At 36.0% G+C, this 21,683-nt stretch overlaps 1 protein-coding gene across 2 annotated transcripts in view; it reads left to right on the top strand.

Annotated features, from left to right (window-relative positions):
• The window catches only part of vil1 (villin 1), a 43,026-nt gene extending 21,670 nt beyond the window's left edge, over positions 1 to 21,356 (top strand). Inside the window, 15 exon segments of one of the 2 annotated variants that reach the window (NM_200238.1) lie at positions 2,007 to 2,117; positions 2,216 to 2,421; positions 2,523 to 2,601; positions 6,007 to 6,105; positions 6,448 to 6,601; positions 8,481 to 8,581; positions 8,654 to 8,791; positions 10,344 to 10,502; positions 12,228 to 12,407; positions 12,512 to 12,657; positions 15,871 to 16,015; positions 16,100 to 16,288; positions 17,477 to 17,545; positions 18,374 to 18,529; positions 20,583 to 21,356. In NM_200238.1, the coding sequence (NP_956532.1) occupies positions 2,007 to 2,117; positions 2,216 to 2,421; positions 2,523 to 2,601; positions 6,007 to 6,105; positions 6,448 to 6,601; positions 8,481 to 8,581; positions 8,654 to 8,791; positions 10,344 to 10,502; positions 12,228 to 12,407; positions 12,512 to 12,657; positions 15,871 to 16,015; positions 16,100 to 16,288; positions 17,477 to 17,545; positions 18,374 to 18,529; positions 20,583 to 20,696 (2,046 nt within the window). In that variant the 3' untranslated portion in view covers positions 20,697 to 21,356. 2 annotated transcript variants of the gene reach the window in all.
• Positions 21,357 to 21,683: the final 327 nt, after the last annotated feature.

Raw genomic sequence — 21,683 nt, 5'->3', positions numbered from 1 at the left:
AATGTTGCCCACATCCTCATAAGTACACTGTAAGAAAATGATGGGTTCCACTCAATCAATTTGTGTTAGGACAACATGAAGCAATTAAGTTAACTTGTTCATTTTTTTTTTTTTTCAAATTTGAAGTGGATTGAAATTCAATATAAATTTCATTTATAATGCACTTTAAAACCAAAGTGCTGACAATAGATATTAAAAAAAGAGTAGCACATACAGTATTTTAAAATACGAATAAATTAACATCAAATAAATATAAAATGACAACATCTCACACAGTGCTAAAAGCCAAATTGAACAAGTGGGTTTTAAAGAGAGATTTAAAAAAAGTAATGGAAGAGGCTTGTCTAATATACAACAACTCATTCCACAATTTAGGTGCAGCCACAACAAAAGCCCGATCCCCTCTGAGCTTTTGACAGGTCCTGGGCACACCCAGGAGGAGCTGGTCGGCTGACCAAAGCAACCGAGAAGGTGTTTAGGGATAGAGAAGCTTAGAGAGGTGCAGCACCAATCAGACACTTAAAAACAAATAAAACTTAAAATGGATCTTGAAATGCACAAGCAGCCAGTGAAGAGAAGATAAAACCGGAGTGATGTGCTCGTATTTGTGTGTGCCAGTTATAAAACGTGCAGCTGCATTTTGAACGAGTTGCAGTCGAGAAATAGAGGACTGACTTAAAATAAAGTGCATTATAGTAGTCCAGGCGGGTGGTTACAAGGCATGGGTTACTGTTTTAAAGTGCTTGCATGATAAAACGTGTTTAATTTTGGCCAGTTGCCTTGAAGCGAAAGGCAAGAAGCTAGGTGAAAAGGTGAAAGAAGCTAAAGCGAATAACAGACCGAATCTGGCTTTCAAGCTTTAGCTCAGGGTCCATTTTAAAACCCAGGTTCACAATATCTGGCTTACAGAAAGTTTCAAGATTTTTCAGGGGTACAGAGTGAACGCCGTTATTGTCACGATCGGTGAGGGAAAAAAAAGGAGTGCAGACCCAATTGCAGAAAAAATTTAGAAATACTTATTATAAACTACAAATAAAAATAAAAGGCAAAACAAAACTTCCCCGAAGGGAAAAACATGAATTAAAAAGGCAAAAACAAACTTGACAGGGCTGGCAGGACAAAACAGGACTGGAGACAACAAGACAGGGTAATATCGACGATGAACTGGCAAAGGACTGAAAACATGAGGGGGATTATAAAAGCAAAAAGTAAATTGACACACAGGTGAACACAATTAACTAATAATGGGTTAACAAGGAGGGTGGGACTAGACAATAGACAGGAGAGCGCATGACACAGAGAGACAATACAAGCCATGCGCTCACATAACACAACACTGAAGCACACGACAAAAACACGTGACCACAATGTAAACAACGAGCCACGTGCTTTGACAAAAGACGCAAGACACGAGCACACGATGAATGAAAACACTCACCGTGCGCTCACACATGCAGCATGCATGCTTCATCCCAGCGCCGACCAAAACCGAAACCAACAAGACTGAGACGCTGGGAATGAAACACCACGCTGCTGACAGACGAAAACACAAACACGAGTACAAGAGCGCACGCGTCTGGGGGACGCAGAGCGCGCGTGCGGCCGCGTCAAGCAGGAGCGCGCACACTCTGCGTACACCCACGACGGCGCGCGCGCACACAGAGACAGAAACGGGACCAGACACGGGTAGTGTCCGAGATCTGCCACCAAAACAAGAATTTGCAAGACCAGAGTGGCAGAACCCTGACAGTTATAGCTGGGACTAAACACCATCACTTCAGTCTTAGAATCGTTAAAATAAAGAAAATTCAGTGCCATCCAAGATTGAATGTCCTTTAAACATGAGTCTAGTGGAAGCAGATATAAAGAGATCAATAAATCAATTAAGTTGTCACACACAAAAAAAGAATTGTGTTGTTTTAGCTCATTTAAAATAAGTAGTTGGAACAAACATCAATTGTCATTGTATATGGGTTTAAATTAAATTGAATCCCTCTTTTTTTAAGGTGGAAATGAGCTGGAACAGCTTCAATAAAGGCGATGTGTTCCTGCTGGACCTGGGGAGTCTGATCATTCAGTGGAATGGGCCTAAGAGTAACCGAATGGAGAGATTAAGGGTAAACCATTGATTACAAATGCATGAACACCCCAGTTTATGATTCTTAAGGGCTATTATACAACATCTGCACTTTAAATGAATGAAGCCTTTTGTTAGGGAATGAACCTAGCCAAGGACATCCGCGATCGAGAGAGAGGAGGCCGAGCGCAAGTGGCCGTAGTGGAAGGAGATGATGAGCAATCTTCAGAGGAAGCCATGAAACTGATGAAGCAATCCCTGGGCGAGAGGCCGAAAAACATCAAAGAAGCCATCCCAGATGAGATCGTTGATGAGAAACTCAAAACTGCCATTAAGCTCTATCAGTGAGTTACAGCGTTTTACACTAATGAACATCATGCTGCTTTAATGCATTTAAAAAAATGTCTGCTGCAATTAAATTAAACTAATATGTTGTGTTCAAAAGTATTTCAGATGCGCAGGGGAGCCTTGTAGTGCAGGAAGTGGCAGTAAAGCCCCTCACACAAGACCTGTTGAAAACTGAGGTATGGTTAACCCTGACCCAAACCAAACACACCACAGCATAAAGTAATTCTGTATAAAGGCCATGATGATAGCATAGGCTCCAGTGAAACATATGTGTTGTCAAATGTCACCCCTTACACTTAACGTCAAAGTGCACAAATGCATTGATTACAGCTGGGAGAGGCAAATGTGATAAAATAGCTGATAAAACAGTTCACATTTGATAAGGGATAGTAATCATCAGCATAATGTGCATGTCTATGGAGTGAATGCATGTTACAATAAAACAGAACAATTAGAAACATGGCGGCACATGGCTCAGTGGTTAGCACTGTCTCCTCACAGCAAGAAGGTCACTGATTCAAGTCCCGGTTGGGCCAGATGGCATGTCTGTGTGGAGTTTGCATGTTCTCCCCACGTTGGCGTGGGTTTCCTGTGGGTGCTCTGGTTTACCCCACAATCCAAAGACATGTGGTATAGGTGAATTGAATAAACTAAATTGTCTGTAGTGTATGAATGTGTATGGGTGTTTCCCAATATTGGGCTGCGGCTGGAAGGGCATCCACTGTGTAAAACATATGCTGGAATGGTTGGCGGTTCATTCCACTGTGGCAACCTCTGAAACAGACTAAGCTGAAGGAAAATGAATGAATGAACTAATTAAAAACATGGGCAATGTCTCATAGGCTCATGGAATAGGTTGACCTGAGGTTATTTCAGAAAGCAGGTTACGTGACCAGATAGGTTTAAAGTTATGCATGTAAATAACCTCAGCTTTCAATTCCAAAAAAACGAGTTAACTCACAGGGTATGCAAGTCCCCATAGCAACGTATGTTCTGAACATAATCTGCTCCAGAGCAGGCTATGTTTTTGGTTTAGTTCACCTCAGAGTTCAGAAACGTGTGTTTCTTAAAATATTCTATGAATTCTCAGTAAAAGACAGTAAAGTAATATTTTATTTAACACAGGTTCATTCTAAAAACTTTGCCCTATATACATTTCTGGAGATTGCGAATTATGTATCCAGAGCTCACATGGCTGCATTTCGTCGTTAAAATGAATGCTACGGGGCTGTATGATGCCGTTTCTTTTCTTACTTACTAGCTGACCGCTTACCTCCGTATGGATGGCTTTCTCGCTGTTACCAGTTTGTTGGTAGCTCGACAAGTACGTTGGCGAACTTGAGATGCAGGGCAGGTCAATCAGTGCCTATTAAAATACTGTTGGTTGGGTATAGGAAATGGGAAGGGTGGATCGGTCGGTTGGTCAGTCAGTCAGTCCGATTTACACAAGAACAGCATGGCGCAAAATTTGACATCTGAAAAAGCATACACAGCGGCCTCTAGCGGATTTAAAAAAAGAAAAATTGTGAAAAACTTACCTCCTCTTTGCTCTCTCCAGAAAAGTATATAGGGGTAGGTAATCAGAATGAACCTGGGTTACATTTATTTGCACTGTTAATTATTTAGTTTTTATATATATATATATTTTGGTAACAGGACATTTCTATTAAATGCATGGCCTTTTATGACATATCAAAATATTTTATTACGCAATTTTTTTTTATAGAAAAATTAATTAGCCTTTAACAAAAGGGGAGGCAAAACCAACCAACCATCATATATAAGTTCTTATTTAGTGCTGTCGCCTCACAGAAAGAAGGTCGCTGGGTCGCTGGTTCGTACCTCGGCTCAGTTGGCGTTTCTGTGTTGAGTTTGCATGTTCTCCCTGCATTCGCGTGGGTTTCCTCCGGGTGCTCTGGTTTGCCCCACAGTCCAAAGATATGCAGCACAGGTGAATTGAGTAGGCTAAATTGTCCGTAATGTATGAGTGTGTGTGTGTGTGTGTGTGTGTGTGTGTGTGTGTGTGTGTGTGTGTGTGTAAATGAGTGTGTGTGGATGTTTCCCAGAGATGGGTTGCAGCTGGAAGGGCATCCACTGCGTAAGATAAGGGTGAGATAAAAGTGATGATCACACTAAAGTTTATTCATTCATTTTCTTTTCAGCTTAGTCCCTTTATTCCTTAAGGGTCTCCACAGCGGAATGAACCGCCAACTTATCCATTATATGTTTTTTACAGCAGATGCCCTTCCATGCTACAACCCAGTACTGGAAAAACATTCATATACACTCATTCACACACATACACTGCAGACAATTTAGTTTATTCAATTCATTTATAGCGCATGTCTTTAGACTGTAGGGGGATACCGGAGCTCTCGGAGAAAACCCACTCGAACATGAGGAGAACAAGTAAACTCCACACAGAAATGCCAACTGGCCCAGCCGGGACTTAAACCAGTGACTTTCTAGCTAAGGTGATCGTGCTACCCACTGCGCCATCGTGTTACCTCACTGTATGGGTCAGTAATTCTGTGGGATAGGGTGGGATAAAACAAGATGATGAAACACTGAAAGTGAGCGATTGCTCCATATTTTACATTGCTGTACAGGGAGGTTCAATGTGATTCGCGGTGAAACGGAAGAAGAAAGAAGAGGTGCTTTTTGCCGTCTTTTTCATGGTGCATTTGGTGCTCTGTTGAGAGTCTTTTGTGTTCAAGACTAACATACTCTAAGTTGACAGAACTTACCCTCAGGACTGCTTCAGAAAAACACATACCTCAAGTAATCAGGTTTAGGTTTAACCAAGCAAAATATTAGGGTTAGGATTAAGTTAAACTTGCTATTTGGAATACACCCCTGGTCAACTGGCTGCAATGCAAATTTTGGAATTTAAAGGCACCGAAATGAACAAATATTATTCAAATGAATGTGTCATGGAAATCACAATTAAACTAAAGCTCAGCTGTTACTGCAACGACATAAATCTATAGCATGACAATTTTATTGATCAGAAATGAATTAAATCATGATTGAGTTTAAAATGAGAAGAAAGTTGAGTACTAAAGTAAACTAAAGACCTATTTTTAAGTTTCAAACTATTTCAAAACAATTTATTATAATGAACCAATTGTATTATAATGTACTATTTGTATTACAATGAAATGTGTACAATAAGATTAAGATACCATCCTCAAAAAGTAAACTGAAACAAATATAATTTCCTCTTGACTTGAAACTGAGAAGTAGGACTTACAAAATTCCCCCATAAGAGGAAGGCAAATTGTATGTATGATAAACAGCTATTCAAATGCAATCTGACAGTGTAATCCTAATGTTAATAAGGACTTAGAAGTTAATAATAAAAGATGAAGTTTCAGTTTCCCTTTGAACACAGATAATATCAGAGATTATATTATCCTCTAATAAAGATAATTGAAATGCTCTCAAAAATAAAAAAGCCACTGTCTATAAAAGAACTCAGCACAATTACACAAGCATTACTTATCTTACAACATGGATGGAAACTAATGTAGCCACTATATATGGAAAGTGTGGTAACTGGTATCTGATTCTTGTGGCAGGACTGCTATCTGCTGGATCAAGGCGGAATAAAGATCTTCATCTGGAAGGGCAAAAAGGCATCCAAAGCTGAAAGGACAGAGTCTCTAAAGATGGCAGAAGTGAGTATATATAAATATGAGTCTTTGCTATCACCAGTGAATCACATTCAATTCAACTTTATTTCTATAGCCCCTTTTATGATGTAGATGTCAAAGCAGCTTAACATATGTGAAAAACTTCTAGTAAATTAAAACTGCTTCAAGTCACTAAAAGACGAAACAACTCCCCCAATGCACTGATCAAAGTATCAGAACCATTTGATCCGCTTATCTAAGAAGAGTTGCAAAACACAAGGCTCAGAATTTCTAAGTTTATCACAGTACACTGCGCCAAATGTAAATTGGTTCACTTCATGCAAATTCAACACTATCATCAACTCACTAAATGTTCAATTGTTCCAGGCCTACGTAAAAGCAAAAGGATATCCTGTTTCCACCTACATAGAGACGGTGAGCGAGGGAGCAGAATCGTCAGTGTTCAAGCAACTCTTCCAGAAATGGACAGACAAGGGGCAGACAGTTGGAATGGGCACCACACACAATCCGGGGAAAATTGGTAAGGCTGGTTTACACGAGTAAAGGCTGACACTAAAAAGAGGATGGGAGACTGAAATGTGTGATGATTAACAATCTCAAAAATAGACAGTTCTGCAAAACAGTGTTGATAAAGTTTTGCTATGATAAAGCTTGTAGCCTGTTAAGCTAGAGTTAAAACAGTTAAGATCTTCCTTTGAGATTATATATATTTATTTCTGTTAAGTTGTGAAATTCTGCCACTTCAATTCAGTTGCAGAGGCTTTCTTTCTTTCTAATCACTTAATTTGTATGTATTTTCATGTAAATTCTTACATTTATTCAACAAATGTAGTTGAAAACAAAACTAAACAACCTGACAAAAATATTGTCGCCTATCCAAGTTTAAGGAAAAACAAATAATATCTTGACTTCTAGTTGATCATTTAGTATCAGAAGTGCCTTATATTAAAGGCAAAGGCCTCTAGATTGCACTTTTTAAGAATAAAATATGATCATGTCTTGATTTTTATATATTTAATTAGGACAGTAAGGTCTGACTTTGCTTAGAAAAAAGTCTTGTCACATGTCCATTATAGAATATAAAGTCAAACTGCAGTGGAAAAAGAATTAATATTATGTATGACTCCCATGAGCTTGGAGGACTGCATCCATACATCTCTGCAATGACTCTAATAACTTTTTAATAAAGTCATCTGGAATGGCAAAGAAAGCATTCTTGCAGGACTCCTAGAGATTCTTTGGATTTATCTTCAATTCCTCCTCCTTCATCTTACCCCAGACATGTTCAGTTGCACGTCCGCCAGTTCCTGCCTCAAAATGAGCGAGTTTGAGCCACTTGTACATTCAGGAAGTGTTCAGAAAAAGAAAAACACCAGCAAAGAAACTCGACACAGAGACACATTAACACATCACTGCCAACTAGCGTTTGGAGACAGCGCGCAGAAGTATAAAGGCACAGCTACGTGTGTTGCATGCGTAGTGGGTTATGGCGGTCACTTGACGCAGAAGTATAAACCAGGCTTAAGAGACGTGCAGATCCACATGCAGTTTATTACAGAGAAGCCATGCAGACAATGGCCAGAAACAGGAGCAAACAGGAGTATGAAGGTAATCCAAAATACATAGTCAAAATACAGACTAAGGGTCAGGGTAGATGGCAAAAAACCAAAACAGTAAACAAAGCAGTGTTCAAAACACAGCAAGGAAAAAATATTTGAAATGCTACACATGTTCAACAAGACTCAGCAAAGATTGTGTGTGTAGTTTTCCAGCAATCTGCAAACGCTCGATCACTATTGATCATCAAAATAACAATATTGGCAACCAAGATGAAGATCCACATGTAGTTTATTTAAGAGATTAGTCAGGCAAGCAACGGTCAACACAGGGGCAAACTGGAGTAAACAGGAAACCCAAGAGCGTAGTCAAAAGCAGGCAAATGATCAGGGCAGGTGGCAAAAACAACAGAAAGGATAAACAAAACATGGGTCAATGGCAAGGCAAGGACAAGACAAGACTAGCGCCTAGGAGTGTTACAAACAACAAGACTCAGCAATGTGTGCGTGAGTAAGGTGTATTTATAGTCTTCACAAGCTTCAGTTGTGTTTTTGCAATCAAGGGAAATCTGGGCCAGGTGTGTGAGTGCAGGGTATAATGGGATTTGTAGTTCATTTCAGCCTCAGAATTGTAGTCTAGGGTTATAGTGGATGCTTTCCAGTGATGTGCTAGGCCTAGATCGCTGGTGATCATGACAACTAGGAGAATGACATAATAGTCTTTCAAAACAGTATTGTCTGACATAGAAGCACAAATATGACCACCCTAATTGAAATAGTTACACAGAATGTCCAAATAACATATTGTTCTACATTATTCTAATGATATATTACTTTCTACAGCGAAAGTTGAGCAAGTCAAGTTTGATGCCACCTCTATGCATGCCAGACCTGACATAGCTGCACAGCAGAAAATGGTGGATGATGGGTCAGGAGAAGCAGAGGTCAGTGAAGCAGCCTTTCATTCATCTCAGTGAATTACTGCAGAAATCATCACATGAGTATGTTTATTTCAGGTGTGGAGGATAGAGGACAATGAGCTCGCCCCTGTGGACAGGAAGTGGCTCGGTCACTTCTACGGTGGGGACTGTTATCTCATTCTCTACAAATATGAAGTCAGCAGCAAATTTCACTACATTCTCTACATGTGGCAAGTAGGTGTATCTTGTTTAATCGATTATTTACATTATGTACTCCATCATTTACGTATGCTCAAAATGGCTGCTTTTATTGTTGTCTAAAAAAGCTATAATATTGTGAAATACCAATGAACCCTTTTCACAAGATGATAATGATGCATTTTTAATATCTTATTTTTTTCTAAATGTTTGTACAATTATAAAGCTATACTTCGCATTATATGACCTTTACATCAAATTACAAAAAAAACTAATAACCGCTTAGGCAAGGTGTTTTTAATGCAGTGTCTATGCGGGTGACATTTGATGTTAACACTATCGTGGAATTTTTCTTTTATCATTTTAGCAAATACAAATACAAAAACATATATTTTCAGTTCTCTCCCATTCACTGCTCTGTAAGTTTATCCAACTTTGATGACTTCCACTGTGAAGATACTGATGTTTAAATAGAACTGTATGAATTATTTTTAATACAATTTATTACTGTGATAGCTGAATATTCAGCAATCACAGAAATTGTTCTAGTGTCAATGTTGGAAAGTTGCTTGTAAGTGCTACTTAATTTTGTTTTTTGTTTTTTGTGAAAGCTATGATACAAAATCTTTAGTAACGAGAAGTATTAAAAAATCAATAAATATCAATATAAAATTCAATACAGTTGAAATCGGAATTATTGGCCCACTTACATTTTTTTTTCTTTTTTAAATATTTCTCAAATGATGTTTAACAGAGGAAGGAAATTTTCACAGTATATCCGATAATATTTTTTCTTCTGGAGAAAGTCTTATTTGTTTTATTTCGGCTAGATTAAAAGCAGTTTTTACATTTTTAAAAACATTTCAAGGTCAAAGTTATTAGCCCCTTATAGCTGTATTTTTTTCGATAGTCTACAGAACAAACCATCATTATACAATAACTTGCCTCTTTTCCCCAACCTGCCTTGTTAACCTAATTAACCTAGTTAAGCCTTTAAATGTCACTTTAAGCTGTATAGAAGTGTCTTGAAAAATATCTAGTAAAATATTATTTACTGTCACCATGGCAAAAATAAAATAAATCAGTTATTAAAAATCAGTTATTAAAACTATTATGCTTAGAAATGTGTTGGGGAACAAATAAACAGGGGGGCTAATACTTCTGACTTCAACTGTATGTTTTTGCCACTTTTGATCAATCTAATGCATCCCTTCTGAGTAAATGATTGCATTATTTAAAATATGAACCCAACGCTTGTGTAGAGACCTCAACATTTTAAATGGTTCTTTAAGTTACTTCATGACAGCAGGGGTGTCTAAAATTCAAAAAAAAAAAAAAAAAAAAAAAATTGGCTCCTTTTCCATCCTTATGTTTTTTATAACACAGTTATTCAGACAGTGTTTAAAGTTGGTTGTTTCAAGCTAGATCACATTAGAATTCTGAAACCTATGATTAATTTCACATCAAAATAAGATGTCCATTGTGAATGCAGAGTCTCCTTGGATTAAGCAAATGTGATGATGGCACAATGCTTATTTTTCAGATTTGCACTGTACAAATATTAACATTTTTGTGGATAATATCTCAGGGCCGCCATGCATCCACAGCAGAGCTGACAGCCTGTGCATATCAGGCTGTGATTCTGGACCAGAAATATAATGGAGAACCGGTGCAGGTCCGCGTTCCTATGGGAAAGGAGCCCATGCATCTAATGGCCATATTCAAGGGCAAAATGATTGTTTATGAGGTAGGTCTGTAAGCCTGTTTCTTCCTTTCTACAGAAATACTTAAATGTCTTTTGCTTTAACCCAACCATTTCCCTTAAATATTTTTTTTCTTAAAGAGATAGTTCCCCCAAAATAAAAAACATCATTTATTCACTCTTCACTTGCTCTTATTAAGATTCTTTACTCTGTTGAGCACAAAAGAAGATATATGGAAAAAAAAACAAAGTATTGAGCAAAAATAAATTAGTGAATGCAAATCTCCAAAAATTGCAAAGCAAAAATAAATTTTCAAGAAACAAAAATGAAATTTGCAAACAAAAAAAAGAGCTGCAAAAAAAATCAAGCAGTGCCAAAAAAAAAAAAAAAAAATTATATATATATATATATATATATATATATATATATATATATATATATATATATATATATATATATATATATATATATATTTGCAAAACCTTTTTTATAGCATTACCTTTACAAAACACATCCAGTCAATTGCAATGCTCATTTTGATTTGCTTTTTAATCAACCGTGAGTTTGCTACGTTTCTGAGTGTTCCACTTTGTGGCCATGATTTGACAAGGGGGCAGAATTAAGGGAACTTGGGCGTTTATAGTAGGTCCAGACCTGCCTCCATTTAAGTAAAGTCATCACCTGGAGACGCAGTATCAACGAGGTGGTCTTACAGCCCAGTAGGTCCGGGGCCTGCTGTAAATGACCAAGTTCACTTGACAAATCAGGGTCACAAAGTGAAATGTGCAGAAATATGAAGTGCAAAGTATAAAAACAGCTTTGTTTTTTCTTTTTTTTTTTGCACTGCTTGATTTCTATTTTGTAGGGTATTTATTTATTTATTTATTTTTTGGGGGAAAATTTCAGGTTTATTTTGCAAAACTTAATTTTACCTTTGCGGTTCTTTATTTTTGCTAGCTAAATTATTTTTTATTTCTCAAAAACTATTTTTTGTTTTGCGATTTTTGGTGATTTGCATTTTTTTTGTTTTTGTTTTGCTCAATACTTACCTTTATTTTGCAAGTATATATGGCCCTAGATTGACTCCATAAAGATATTTTGTTTTTAAAAATGCTGGTTGCTAGTTGCATTGACCTATATGGTCATTTGTTTCGCTACTACAGAAGTCAGTTGGTGCTAGAAATCAGCATTCTTCAAAATGTCTTATTTTCATTTAAACAGAATAAAGAAACTCAAGGTACACACAAGAGAGAATACATGATGAGGTCATTTTCATTTTTAACTGATCTATCCCTTTAAAAAGATATTGTTTAAAAATATAGCAGTGCAGCAACTTGACTTGACTTGGGTATACTTCTACTGAAATATTATCTTAATTGTGTATTCTACTGCCATAAACGACCATATCCTATAATTAGATGAGATACAAAAGTGTACATTTGACTGCACTTCCTAAAAAGGAGCAAGTAGTGTAAAATGTAATATGAATTCCTAATAACATAAAGCAACCTCAAAAATATTAATATTCATCTAGAAAATGTACATTTTGTAAAACTAAGCTACTCATAGCCTGACGTGTTAAAACTTTAATTGTTATTAAAATTGTTATTTTATTGTTAATTGTTTTAAACAAGTGTACTTTTTCATCAAAACAAAAGTGCAGTAGTGTTTTGGAAACTTTACCTTGCATTGCATAAATTACACATTGGCACCATGCAGTTCATGCACCCACCTCATTTGTTAATGTGACTGTTATGATTGAATTATAGGAAGGAAGTTCCAGGGAAGGATCCTCCCAATCTCGGCCATCAGTTAGATTGTTTCATGTCCATGGTACGAACGAGTTCAACACACGTGCCACTGAGGTGCCTCCACGCTCATCTTCTCTGAACTCCAATGATGTGTTTGTGCTCAGCACGGATAAGTGCTGCTACCTGTGGTATGGCAAGGTTGGTAGAATTAATGCTCAAAATACCAGACTTCGGAAGGAAATCCTGTAGTATGAGAGGGCTAATATTTCTGAGCTCTAACCTGTTTATTTGACATACTGCAGGGCTGCAGTGGAGATGAGAGAGAGATGGCCAAATCTCTAGCTGACATTATTTCTAAAAGGGAGAAGCAAGTCATAGCTGAAGGCCAGGAACCAGCTGACTTCTGGGTTAATCTAGGTGGAAAGTCCCAGTATGCTAGCAACAAAAGGTACTGTACAGTAACATTTGCACTACTGTATGAATCCACAAGTTGCTCTGTATCAAATCCTGATAAGCTGACCTCAAGAATGAACTAATTAGAATGCTATAGAGCAGAGATGCCCAAAATAGGCCCCATTGTAACCTTTGATTTGGCCCACTATCCCATCTGAGAATGATAAAAAGGATTGGGACGAATGCCTTAAAAAGAGTTCGTCATTTCTAATTTGAAGTTACCTTTATTTCATTAGATTGCTAAGACACAAAAAAAGCAAACTAAAATTAAATGTTTTAATTAAATGTAAATGAATCTGAGTTGGGGCGTCACGGTGGTGCAGTGGGCAGCACAGTCGCCTCACAGCAAGAAGGTCACTAGTTCGAGCGCCGGCTGGGTCAGTTGGCATTTCTGTGTGGAGTTTGCATGTTCTCCTCCTGTTTGTGTGGGTTTCGGGTGCTCTGGTGTCCCCCACAAGTCCAAAAACATGCGATACAGGGGCCTCATGTACGAAGACTTGCGTGGAAATCTTACTAAAACATTGCGTACGCACAAAGCTGTAAATGTGCGTACGCAGAAAAAAATTCAGATGTATGAAACACTGCCTACGCCGAATCTCACGCATATTCTTTTGTACATCTGAATGAACGTGAAACTGAGCGCAACATGCACGAGCACAAAACCCCTCCCTGCCTCCTCCCCCGTATGAATATGCTAATGACTATGCTAATGAAAAACCCAACGAAAAAGCAACGGCAAAAGCAAGAAAAAGAAAAACTTTGAACAGAATGTGAATTGGAGGTGCTACTTTCGGAGGTAGACCGGAGAAAAGCGGTGTTATTTGCAAGTTTGTTCTCCGGAATTAACAACAAAAGAAAAAAATAGAGTGGGGAGAGTTTAGCTGATGCGGTTAACACAGTTGGGTCTGAACATCGCACTGAGTGCATTAAAGATAGAAATAGTGTGGTTTATATCTGTAAAATGTTGCAGCACTTCTAGCAGTCTCAGTGGCGCACCTTGTAAGACGCATGTGATCATGAATTGATTGATTTTTGTTCGGGTATGAACTCGGCTCGAATCCAGCGTCTGGTGAATTCTTTCTTGTTTTTTCCCCTGCTACATATCAGATTTTGCTAACTATTTATCACGAGAAAGACAAGTAGGAATCATCAATAAGTTCATATCAATAAGCATCATATTTTATTTGCACATTTATTAAATGGAAATGTTTCTGATTTACGCATGCAAATTCATCTTCAGATAGTGTCTTTATAGCAATGTGCGTGCGGTAGATCGCTCAGATTACATTGGGAAAACAGGCGACTGCTGCAAATTGTGCTTTAATGTTTAGCTGGTCAAATGTATGGTATGGAAACCTTATATACCTGCTGAACCCGTCTCATACAGCTGCCATTGCAAGGCTCAGACACTTTGTAGAGAGGAATTTAACACAACTGCCTCTAGGAGTCGCCAATGGAAATAAAACAGACACGCACAAAAAATGTGCGTACGCCTGCCAAGAAGCTGCGCACATTCCCACGTTCAGTTCATTGTTAGTAAATCCAAACGTGAGCGATTCTGAGCGTCAAACCTGGCGTACGCAAAGTTTTTGTGCGTACGCAGCGTTGATACATGAGGCCCCAGGTGAATTGGGTAAGCTAAATTGTCCATAGTGTAGTGTATGTGTGTGAATGAGTGTGTATGGGTGTTTGTGATGGATTGCAGCTGGAAGGGCGCTGTGTACAACATATGCTGGATAAGTTGGCGGTTCATTCCGCTGTGGCGACCCCAGATTAATAAAGGGACTAAGCCGAAAAGAAAATGAATGAATGAATCTGAGTTTGTAAAACGCAAATACTGCCCCTCGACAAATAGAGGACTATGCAGAAGACATTGGCGACCAAATCAAAACTAATGTAACTCTGTAATGTTATAAATGAAAAAATGTTTCTGTTTTGACTGTAATAAGTTAATTATAAAATATTAAAAATATTCTGTATAAGTTAATATAAAGCAATGTTTTCTAGTTATTTTAAACAGTATTAAATAAATTAGGTATTTACCCATGGCAGTTATATTTACCTTTGTTATCTTTAAGTTTGGTTATTGCCCCTTCATAAGAAAAAGTTTGGGCACCCCTGTTGTAGACAGAGTGAATCAGACAACAGTGCAACAGGCTCTGAAGAAAACATTACAATCATTAAAGATAACTTACAATCTTATTCATTCACTCATTTATTGATTTTCCTTTGGCTTGGTCTCTGATTTATCAGAGGTCGGCACAGCAGAATTAACCACCAACCATTCCAGCACTTGTTTTTACACAGCAGATGCTCTTCAGGCCGCAACTCAGCACTGGGAAACACCTATACACACTCTCATTCACACACACAATCATGGCAATTTAGTGTATTCAGTTCACCTATAGTGCATGTCTTTGGACTGTAGGGGAAACTCACTTACTAAAGACACATTTGTAGTACAGTAAAATAAACATTTAAGCTCTTATTGACGCTATCAGTTTGCATTAATTCAACAGTTTTTGTTGAATTCCTCAGTGTAAATCCACATTAGATGAATACATGATTCTACCCATCAGTAAGCTGTAACAAGCAAATTGCACAAAAAAATGCAATGTTGAAACCTGTTGCTTTAAACTACTTAAAATATTTAAGGTATAACACACTTTGTGGTTGAAGGTATAGTCCATGCAAAATTTAAAATTCTGTCATGATTTACTCACATTTTAATTGTTTTAACCATTTTGAGTGGTTGATAGATATACAAAAAAAAGTTGGAAACCTGTAACCATTGACATCCACAGTATTGTTTTTCATATACTGTGGAAGTCAATGATTACAGGTTTCTAGGTATAGCGTTCCTCGCATGAAAAACACAGAATACTTTTTTAAATAGGGTTTGGTATCAGGGGATGAATTTTGTGATTGTTTTATTTGCAAAAGATAAATATGGAGAGTCCAGATGCAAAAGCTTCTAAGTGCCATCAAAATCTTCTTCTTAAATACTTAAAAAAAAAATTTCCTTGTGTAGCAGATATTCCACTGTTATGTTGATGAATAGGTTATTTTTTATTGCATTTAAAGTCAACTAACAGCATATAAACATTGGAGACATACATAGAAGAACATTTTAGGTGGCATTGAGAGGTTTTTGCATCTGAACTCTTCATATGGTGTTTTGACAGATATTATCTTCTCCTGTTTTCAGACTTCAGGATGAAAACATCAGTATCACGCCCCGGTTGTTTGAGTGCTCCAACCAGACAGGACGCTTCATAGCAACAGAGATCACAAACTTCAACCAGGATGACCTGGATGAGGATGACGTGATGTTGCTGGACATCTGGGATCAGGTGAATGTCGGATGTAGATGTTTTTTTGCAGTTTTTTAAATCAGTTAGACCCCTTGAAATCATAGCACGTTTATGTTCATCCAGGTGTACCTGTGGATCGGAAAAGGTGCCAATGACACAGAGAAGCGTGAAGCGGTGGTTACAGCACAGGAGTATCTGAAGTCCCACCCTGCTGGCCGTGACCTGGATACACCTGTTCTTGTGGTGAAACAAGGTTTTGAACCACCCACCTTTACAGGATGGTTCCACGCCTGGGACCCACAAAAGTGGAGTGTAAGTTTACTCTCTTTCAATATGACTGCTTACATCACAGTCTTGGGTGTAAACAGTTATTGTAATTAAATTAATTATCTGCTGAAAAGCTAAATTTTTTTGAATATGGTGTCATTTATTTAAATTGTTTTGCACTTATATACAGTTAAAGGCAAAATGATTAGCCCTTCAGTGAAATTTTTATTCTTTTTTTTTTATATTTCCAAATTGATGAATAATGGAGAATAAACTTTCTTATTCTTCTGGATAAAATCTTATTTCTTTTAGCTTGGCAGTTTTTTTTTTTAATTTAAGGTCTATAATTGTGAAGTGAAGTTTAGTCAAGTTTTAGATACATGAGCAAGGGTCCAAAAGCACAAAATGCAAGACAAGGAAAAACGCTAGGAAATGCTCAAGACTCAGCCATGCGTAAGTGTGCACGCGCGTGTATGCTGTGTTTATAGTCCATCTGATTAGTCCTGAACAGCTTCAGCTGTGTGTGCTCTCAATCACGGGGAATCTGGGCCAGGTGTGTGAGTGAAGTGCATAATGGGAACTGTAGTTCATTAAAGTGGCAGATTTGTAGTTCTCCAGCGATCTGCAAATGCTAAAATGCTACATCTATGGCATTTGTGACAATATTATTAGCTTCCTTGGCTATAAACAAACCTATAATAACTTCCCTACTGTAATTAACCTAACTTGCCAAGTTAACCTAATTAACCTGATTAAGCCTTTAAATTGCAATTGCAAGATGAATACTAGTATCTTGCAAAATGACTAGTCTAATATTATGTTATTTCATCATTAGAAATTAGAAATAAATAATTAAAACTATTGTTTAAAAATGTGTTAAATTAAAAAAAAAATCTATACATTAAAAAGCACCTGGTAAAAAAAAAATCACAAGAGGGCAGATAATTTTTTATCTTACTTTAGTATAACTCTTTTTCAATAAAGTTAAAAGGCCCTGCGTGATGCAAATGTAAAAAAATTAAAAAGTTTTATATGCATTTTAGGTAGTATTGATGCAAGTAATAAAAATTACTTATGGAGCAATTAAATCACTTTTCAGATAATAGTAATTTAAATACAATTTTTATGATTGAATTTGTAATGTATAACTTTATTTGAAGTAACTTACCAAACACAGCAATGTATGGCACAGTCATAAATGTTTTTTTTTTTTCTTTTTTTATCCTTTTTTAGGAAGGGAAATCTTACGACCAGCTTAAAGCAGAGCTTGGGGATGCAACTGATGTTATCAAAATTACTGTGGTAGGTTCTTTTTCTTCTTCTTCTTTTTTGGACAGGGCTAGCAGATAATAGCAATTGGAATTGGTTTTATAATCTAACTCAGGGGAGCACGGTGGCTCAGTGGTTGGCAATATCACCTTACAGCAAGAAGGTCCCTGGTTTAAGTCCTGCCTGGGCCAGTTGGCATTTCTGTGTGGAGTTTGCATGTTCTCCCTGTGTTCATATGGGTTTCCTTCAGGTGCTCCAGTCTCCCCCACAGCCCAAAGACATGCAGTAGAAGTGAATTAAATAAACAAAATTGGCCATGATGTATGAGTGTGTGTGTGTGTGTGTGTGTGTGTGTGTGTGTGTGTGTGTGTGTGTGTGTGTGTGTGTGTGTGTGTGTGTGTGTGTGTTGTGTGTGTGTGTGTGTGTGTGTGTGTGTGTGTGTGTGTGTGTGAATGTGAGGGTGTGTATGGGTGTTTCCCAGTGATGGGTTGCGGCTGGAAAGGCATTCGCTTTATAAAATATAGTTGGCTGTTCATTCTGCTGTGGCGACCTCTGAAATAGAAACTAATTTAACCCAGTGTTTCCCAACAGTACAAAATTTTAACCTCTTCCATATTAAACACAAATTCAACTCATCTGAATATTAGAATAGACTCCAAAACCTGAACTTAATGGATCAGATAAGGATGACATCCAAAATATGAAGTGTTAGTGTGCCTCCAGGAACAGGGTTGGAAAACACTGATTGAACTAATAAACAAACTAATATAATATACATTGAATGTTCTTTAAGATGTTTGATTTGTGCACAAAACACCTGCCAGATTCATAAATGAACACGTGAAAATGTCTTGTGTGCAGGATCTGACCCAACCATCCTCAAACCAAACCAACTCAAGTAACTCAACTCAAGGAGGTTCGATGCCCCGTCCTGTAACACAAACCTTTCCTGCAGAGAAGCTGGTGAACGTTCAGACAGAAGACCTGCCTGAGGGAGTCGACCCCACAAGAAAAGAGGTGAACTTTCTAACATACTGTACACACTTGAAATGAAGAAAAGGTTGCCAAACAATTACATTTTAATGCTATAAGAAATATTTACAGATACATAATAAGCGTAGTTGATTCATAATAAAATTAAATAAAGTGAATAGATACTAAAATGTGAGCATTATCATTTTTGGAAAATTCCACCCTGATCCACAATACGATTGGACAAAATTGGCGTTAAACTAAATGACCAAAGAATTATCACGAATAAGCATTTTACTAAATATCTTTATTTTATGACTTAAATTACCACACAATAAAAAAGATGAACTAAATATCTGCACTGTAAACAAGCATCTGTTAATTACCAGTTTACATATTTTGTGTTTTCCGTGTATTTACGATTGTGAATTGCATTATGGGATGTTGACCTCTGCTCTGTCAGCTTTTGATGTTGCAAATTCTACTTTTACTGACATTTTAGCAGTTTGAAACATGATATTAAGAAATAAAATAAGTTTAGAAAAATCACAGAATTTTTTTGCAGCATAATATTAACCCAGACAATCTATCACTTTAAACTATTCAAATTGTTCATAAGTCACTTTTTCCAACTTTAAGATTTTAAGTGGTTAGAAGAAAGATCGAGGCCCCATAATGCAATATAAAAGCCTAAATAAGTGAATTTAAAAAAAAAAACCATGAATCACAAAATATTAAACTGTCAATTTACAGATATATTTTGCAATGTAGTTAGGAGTAATTTAGCTTTTTATATGATTTCAAAAAGGCCTTTAGATTCTACACTGAATGGCATATAATAAATTGCATTATTGGACTGTTTTTTTAATATTTAAGAAAAACATCAAGACATAATCATTTTGTTAAAACACAGCCAACCTTTTTTTTGAACATGCCAAATAATGCTGGACAAAGATTAATCACATCCAAAATCAAAGTTAGTTTTATTATGTATTATTTTTTTTTAAGTTTGTTTATTAGACATAATACATGTGTTTGCTGTGTATAGTTAAATAAAGTTTAATAAATTAAGTTATTAAATAAATATTTACTATTTATAAATATACACATGCATCCATATTTTTGAGAGTGTGTGTATATATTTAGAAAAAAATATACATGTAAAATATACATGTATATGATACAAACTATATATAAATTTAAGATCTATATAATCAAATAGTTTTGTATGGTTTTGTTGTTATGTATGTAAGAGTACAACTGTATTTTGTAGTGTATAGTGTAATAGTGTATTTTAATATACTTTATTATTATTTGTATTATTTGTTATTTGTATATATATATATATATATATATATATATATATATATATATATATATATATATATATATTTGTTATATATATATATATATATATATATTTGTTATATATATATATATATATATATATATATATATATATATATATATATATATATATATATATATATATATATATATATTGGATTGTGGCCTTACTGTCATTATAATTAATTATTATTTTCCTGACTTCACATTTTGATTTTACATTCATTATTACTATTATCATCATTATACATGATGGTAGTAAATGCCTTTAATTTTCTAAATAGAAAATAGTGAAACTTCTAAAAATGTCACACTTCTTTTTGGTCTACAACTGTAACCTTGGTTTTTCATGAAATTCAGCCAATAATAAAATTAACACACACCTCTTTCATTACCACAGGACTACATCACAGAAATAAATAATAAATAAATAAATACTATAAGATCATGTTATGGTGTGAGATCAATTTTATAACTTTTAAAGAAAATTAATTGTTTTTTAAGACTTTTGTTTGGGATTGTGGCCTTAATGCTTTGGTAGTTGTTATTTAATACTTTTACGATTCAGAATACATTACGGTAGTAAATTCCTTAAATTTTCTCATTTAAATAAAATAATAATATCATCTAACTACTAAAAAGGTCACACTTGTTTACGGTCTATGATTTTGGGGGTGAAATGTAACCTTCGTAAGTTTTCATAAAATCCAGCCTGTAATAACACTAACACACGCCTCTTTCATTGATGCAGGACTACCTCTCAGACGATGACTTTGCCCTGGCCATGGGGATATCTCGGATGAATTTCTATGCCATGCCATCCTGGAAGCAACTGAATCTAAAGAAAGAAAAGGGCCTGTTTTAGGCACAAATGTGCACAAATACATCCCCGTGCCACAAAACAGACTTGCTCTCATGTTAAACTGTATGAATTCTAGTAGAGGTGCCATGCAAAAACAACTAAATTTCCTTTTAGAGTTTTTAAGATGTTTACATATAATTCCTTTATTTAAACATTTCTCTTTTTTTGCACATGCAAACTGATTTATCTGAAATTGACATATTTAAAGTCAACATTATAAAGCAGAATTAATTACCTTAGAGTATAACTTTTAAACAGGAAAATGGATGATATTGGGAAAATGAAGTCTGCAGATCTATCTTTTTTTTTTTACACAGATTTGTATTGATGTAGCATGGCGAACTTCCAGTTTAATTTCCTTTCCTTTTTACTTGCTTTTCCTTAAAGCATCTCAAGAGGAAACATTTAAGCACTGACAAAAAGCCACGACTCACTGAAGCGGCTTAAGCACTACAATAAAACTTAATATCTTTGAACTAAGATGCAAGTTGTATTTGAGATTAATGATTTATAGTGAGTATTAATTATAAAAGACACCCGGAGACTACTGCACACTGTCTAATGTGTAATTTCCATTGGTATTAATCATTTACTGTGTACAAAAGGCAGACCACCTGTCTAATGGAAAAGTCAATAAACATGAAAAGACATTATGATGGAAAATCTTTTGTTGCCTCTTTGCTAATTCAAGTATTATACATTAACGTATGCATAAATTCAATAGAACATCATAAAACCTGTCTTGTGGCCCCAAGGCAAGTTTGAAGCTTAATTTATTAAAAACATAACCATAGTTGTCACAGGAACAGTTCCTATTTAAATAGCGGGTCACACTTTATTTTTATGGTCCGTTTTTTTTTTTATTTAAGTTACATTAAAATTAATTCTCATTAGATTATAAGTAGAGTGTTAGGTTTGGGTAAGGGTTGGGGTCAGGTTTAGGGTAAGTTGACATGTACTAGCAAAGTTTTTTATGGTCAGTTAAATGCA

Source organism: Danio rerio, chromosome 9 (genome assembly GCF_049306965.1).
Source record: "Danio rerio strain Tuebingen ecotype United States chromosome 9, GRCz12tu, whole genome shotgun sequence".
NCBI lineage: Eukaryota > Metazoa > Chordata > Actinopteri > Cypriniformes > Danionidae > Danio > Danio rerio.
The sequence above is the reverse complement of the archived record's forward strand: the minus strand, read 5'-3'. Positions and strand labels throughout refer to the sequence as shown.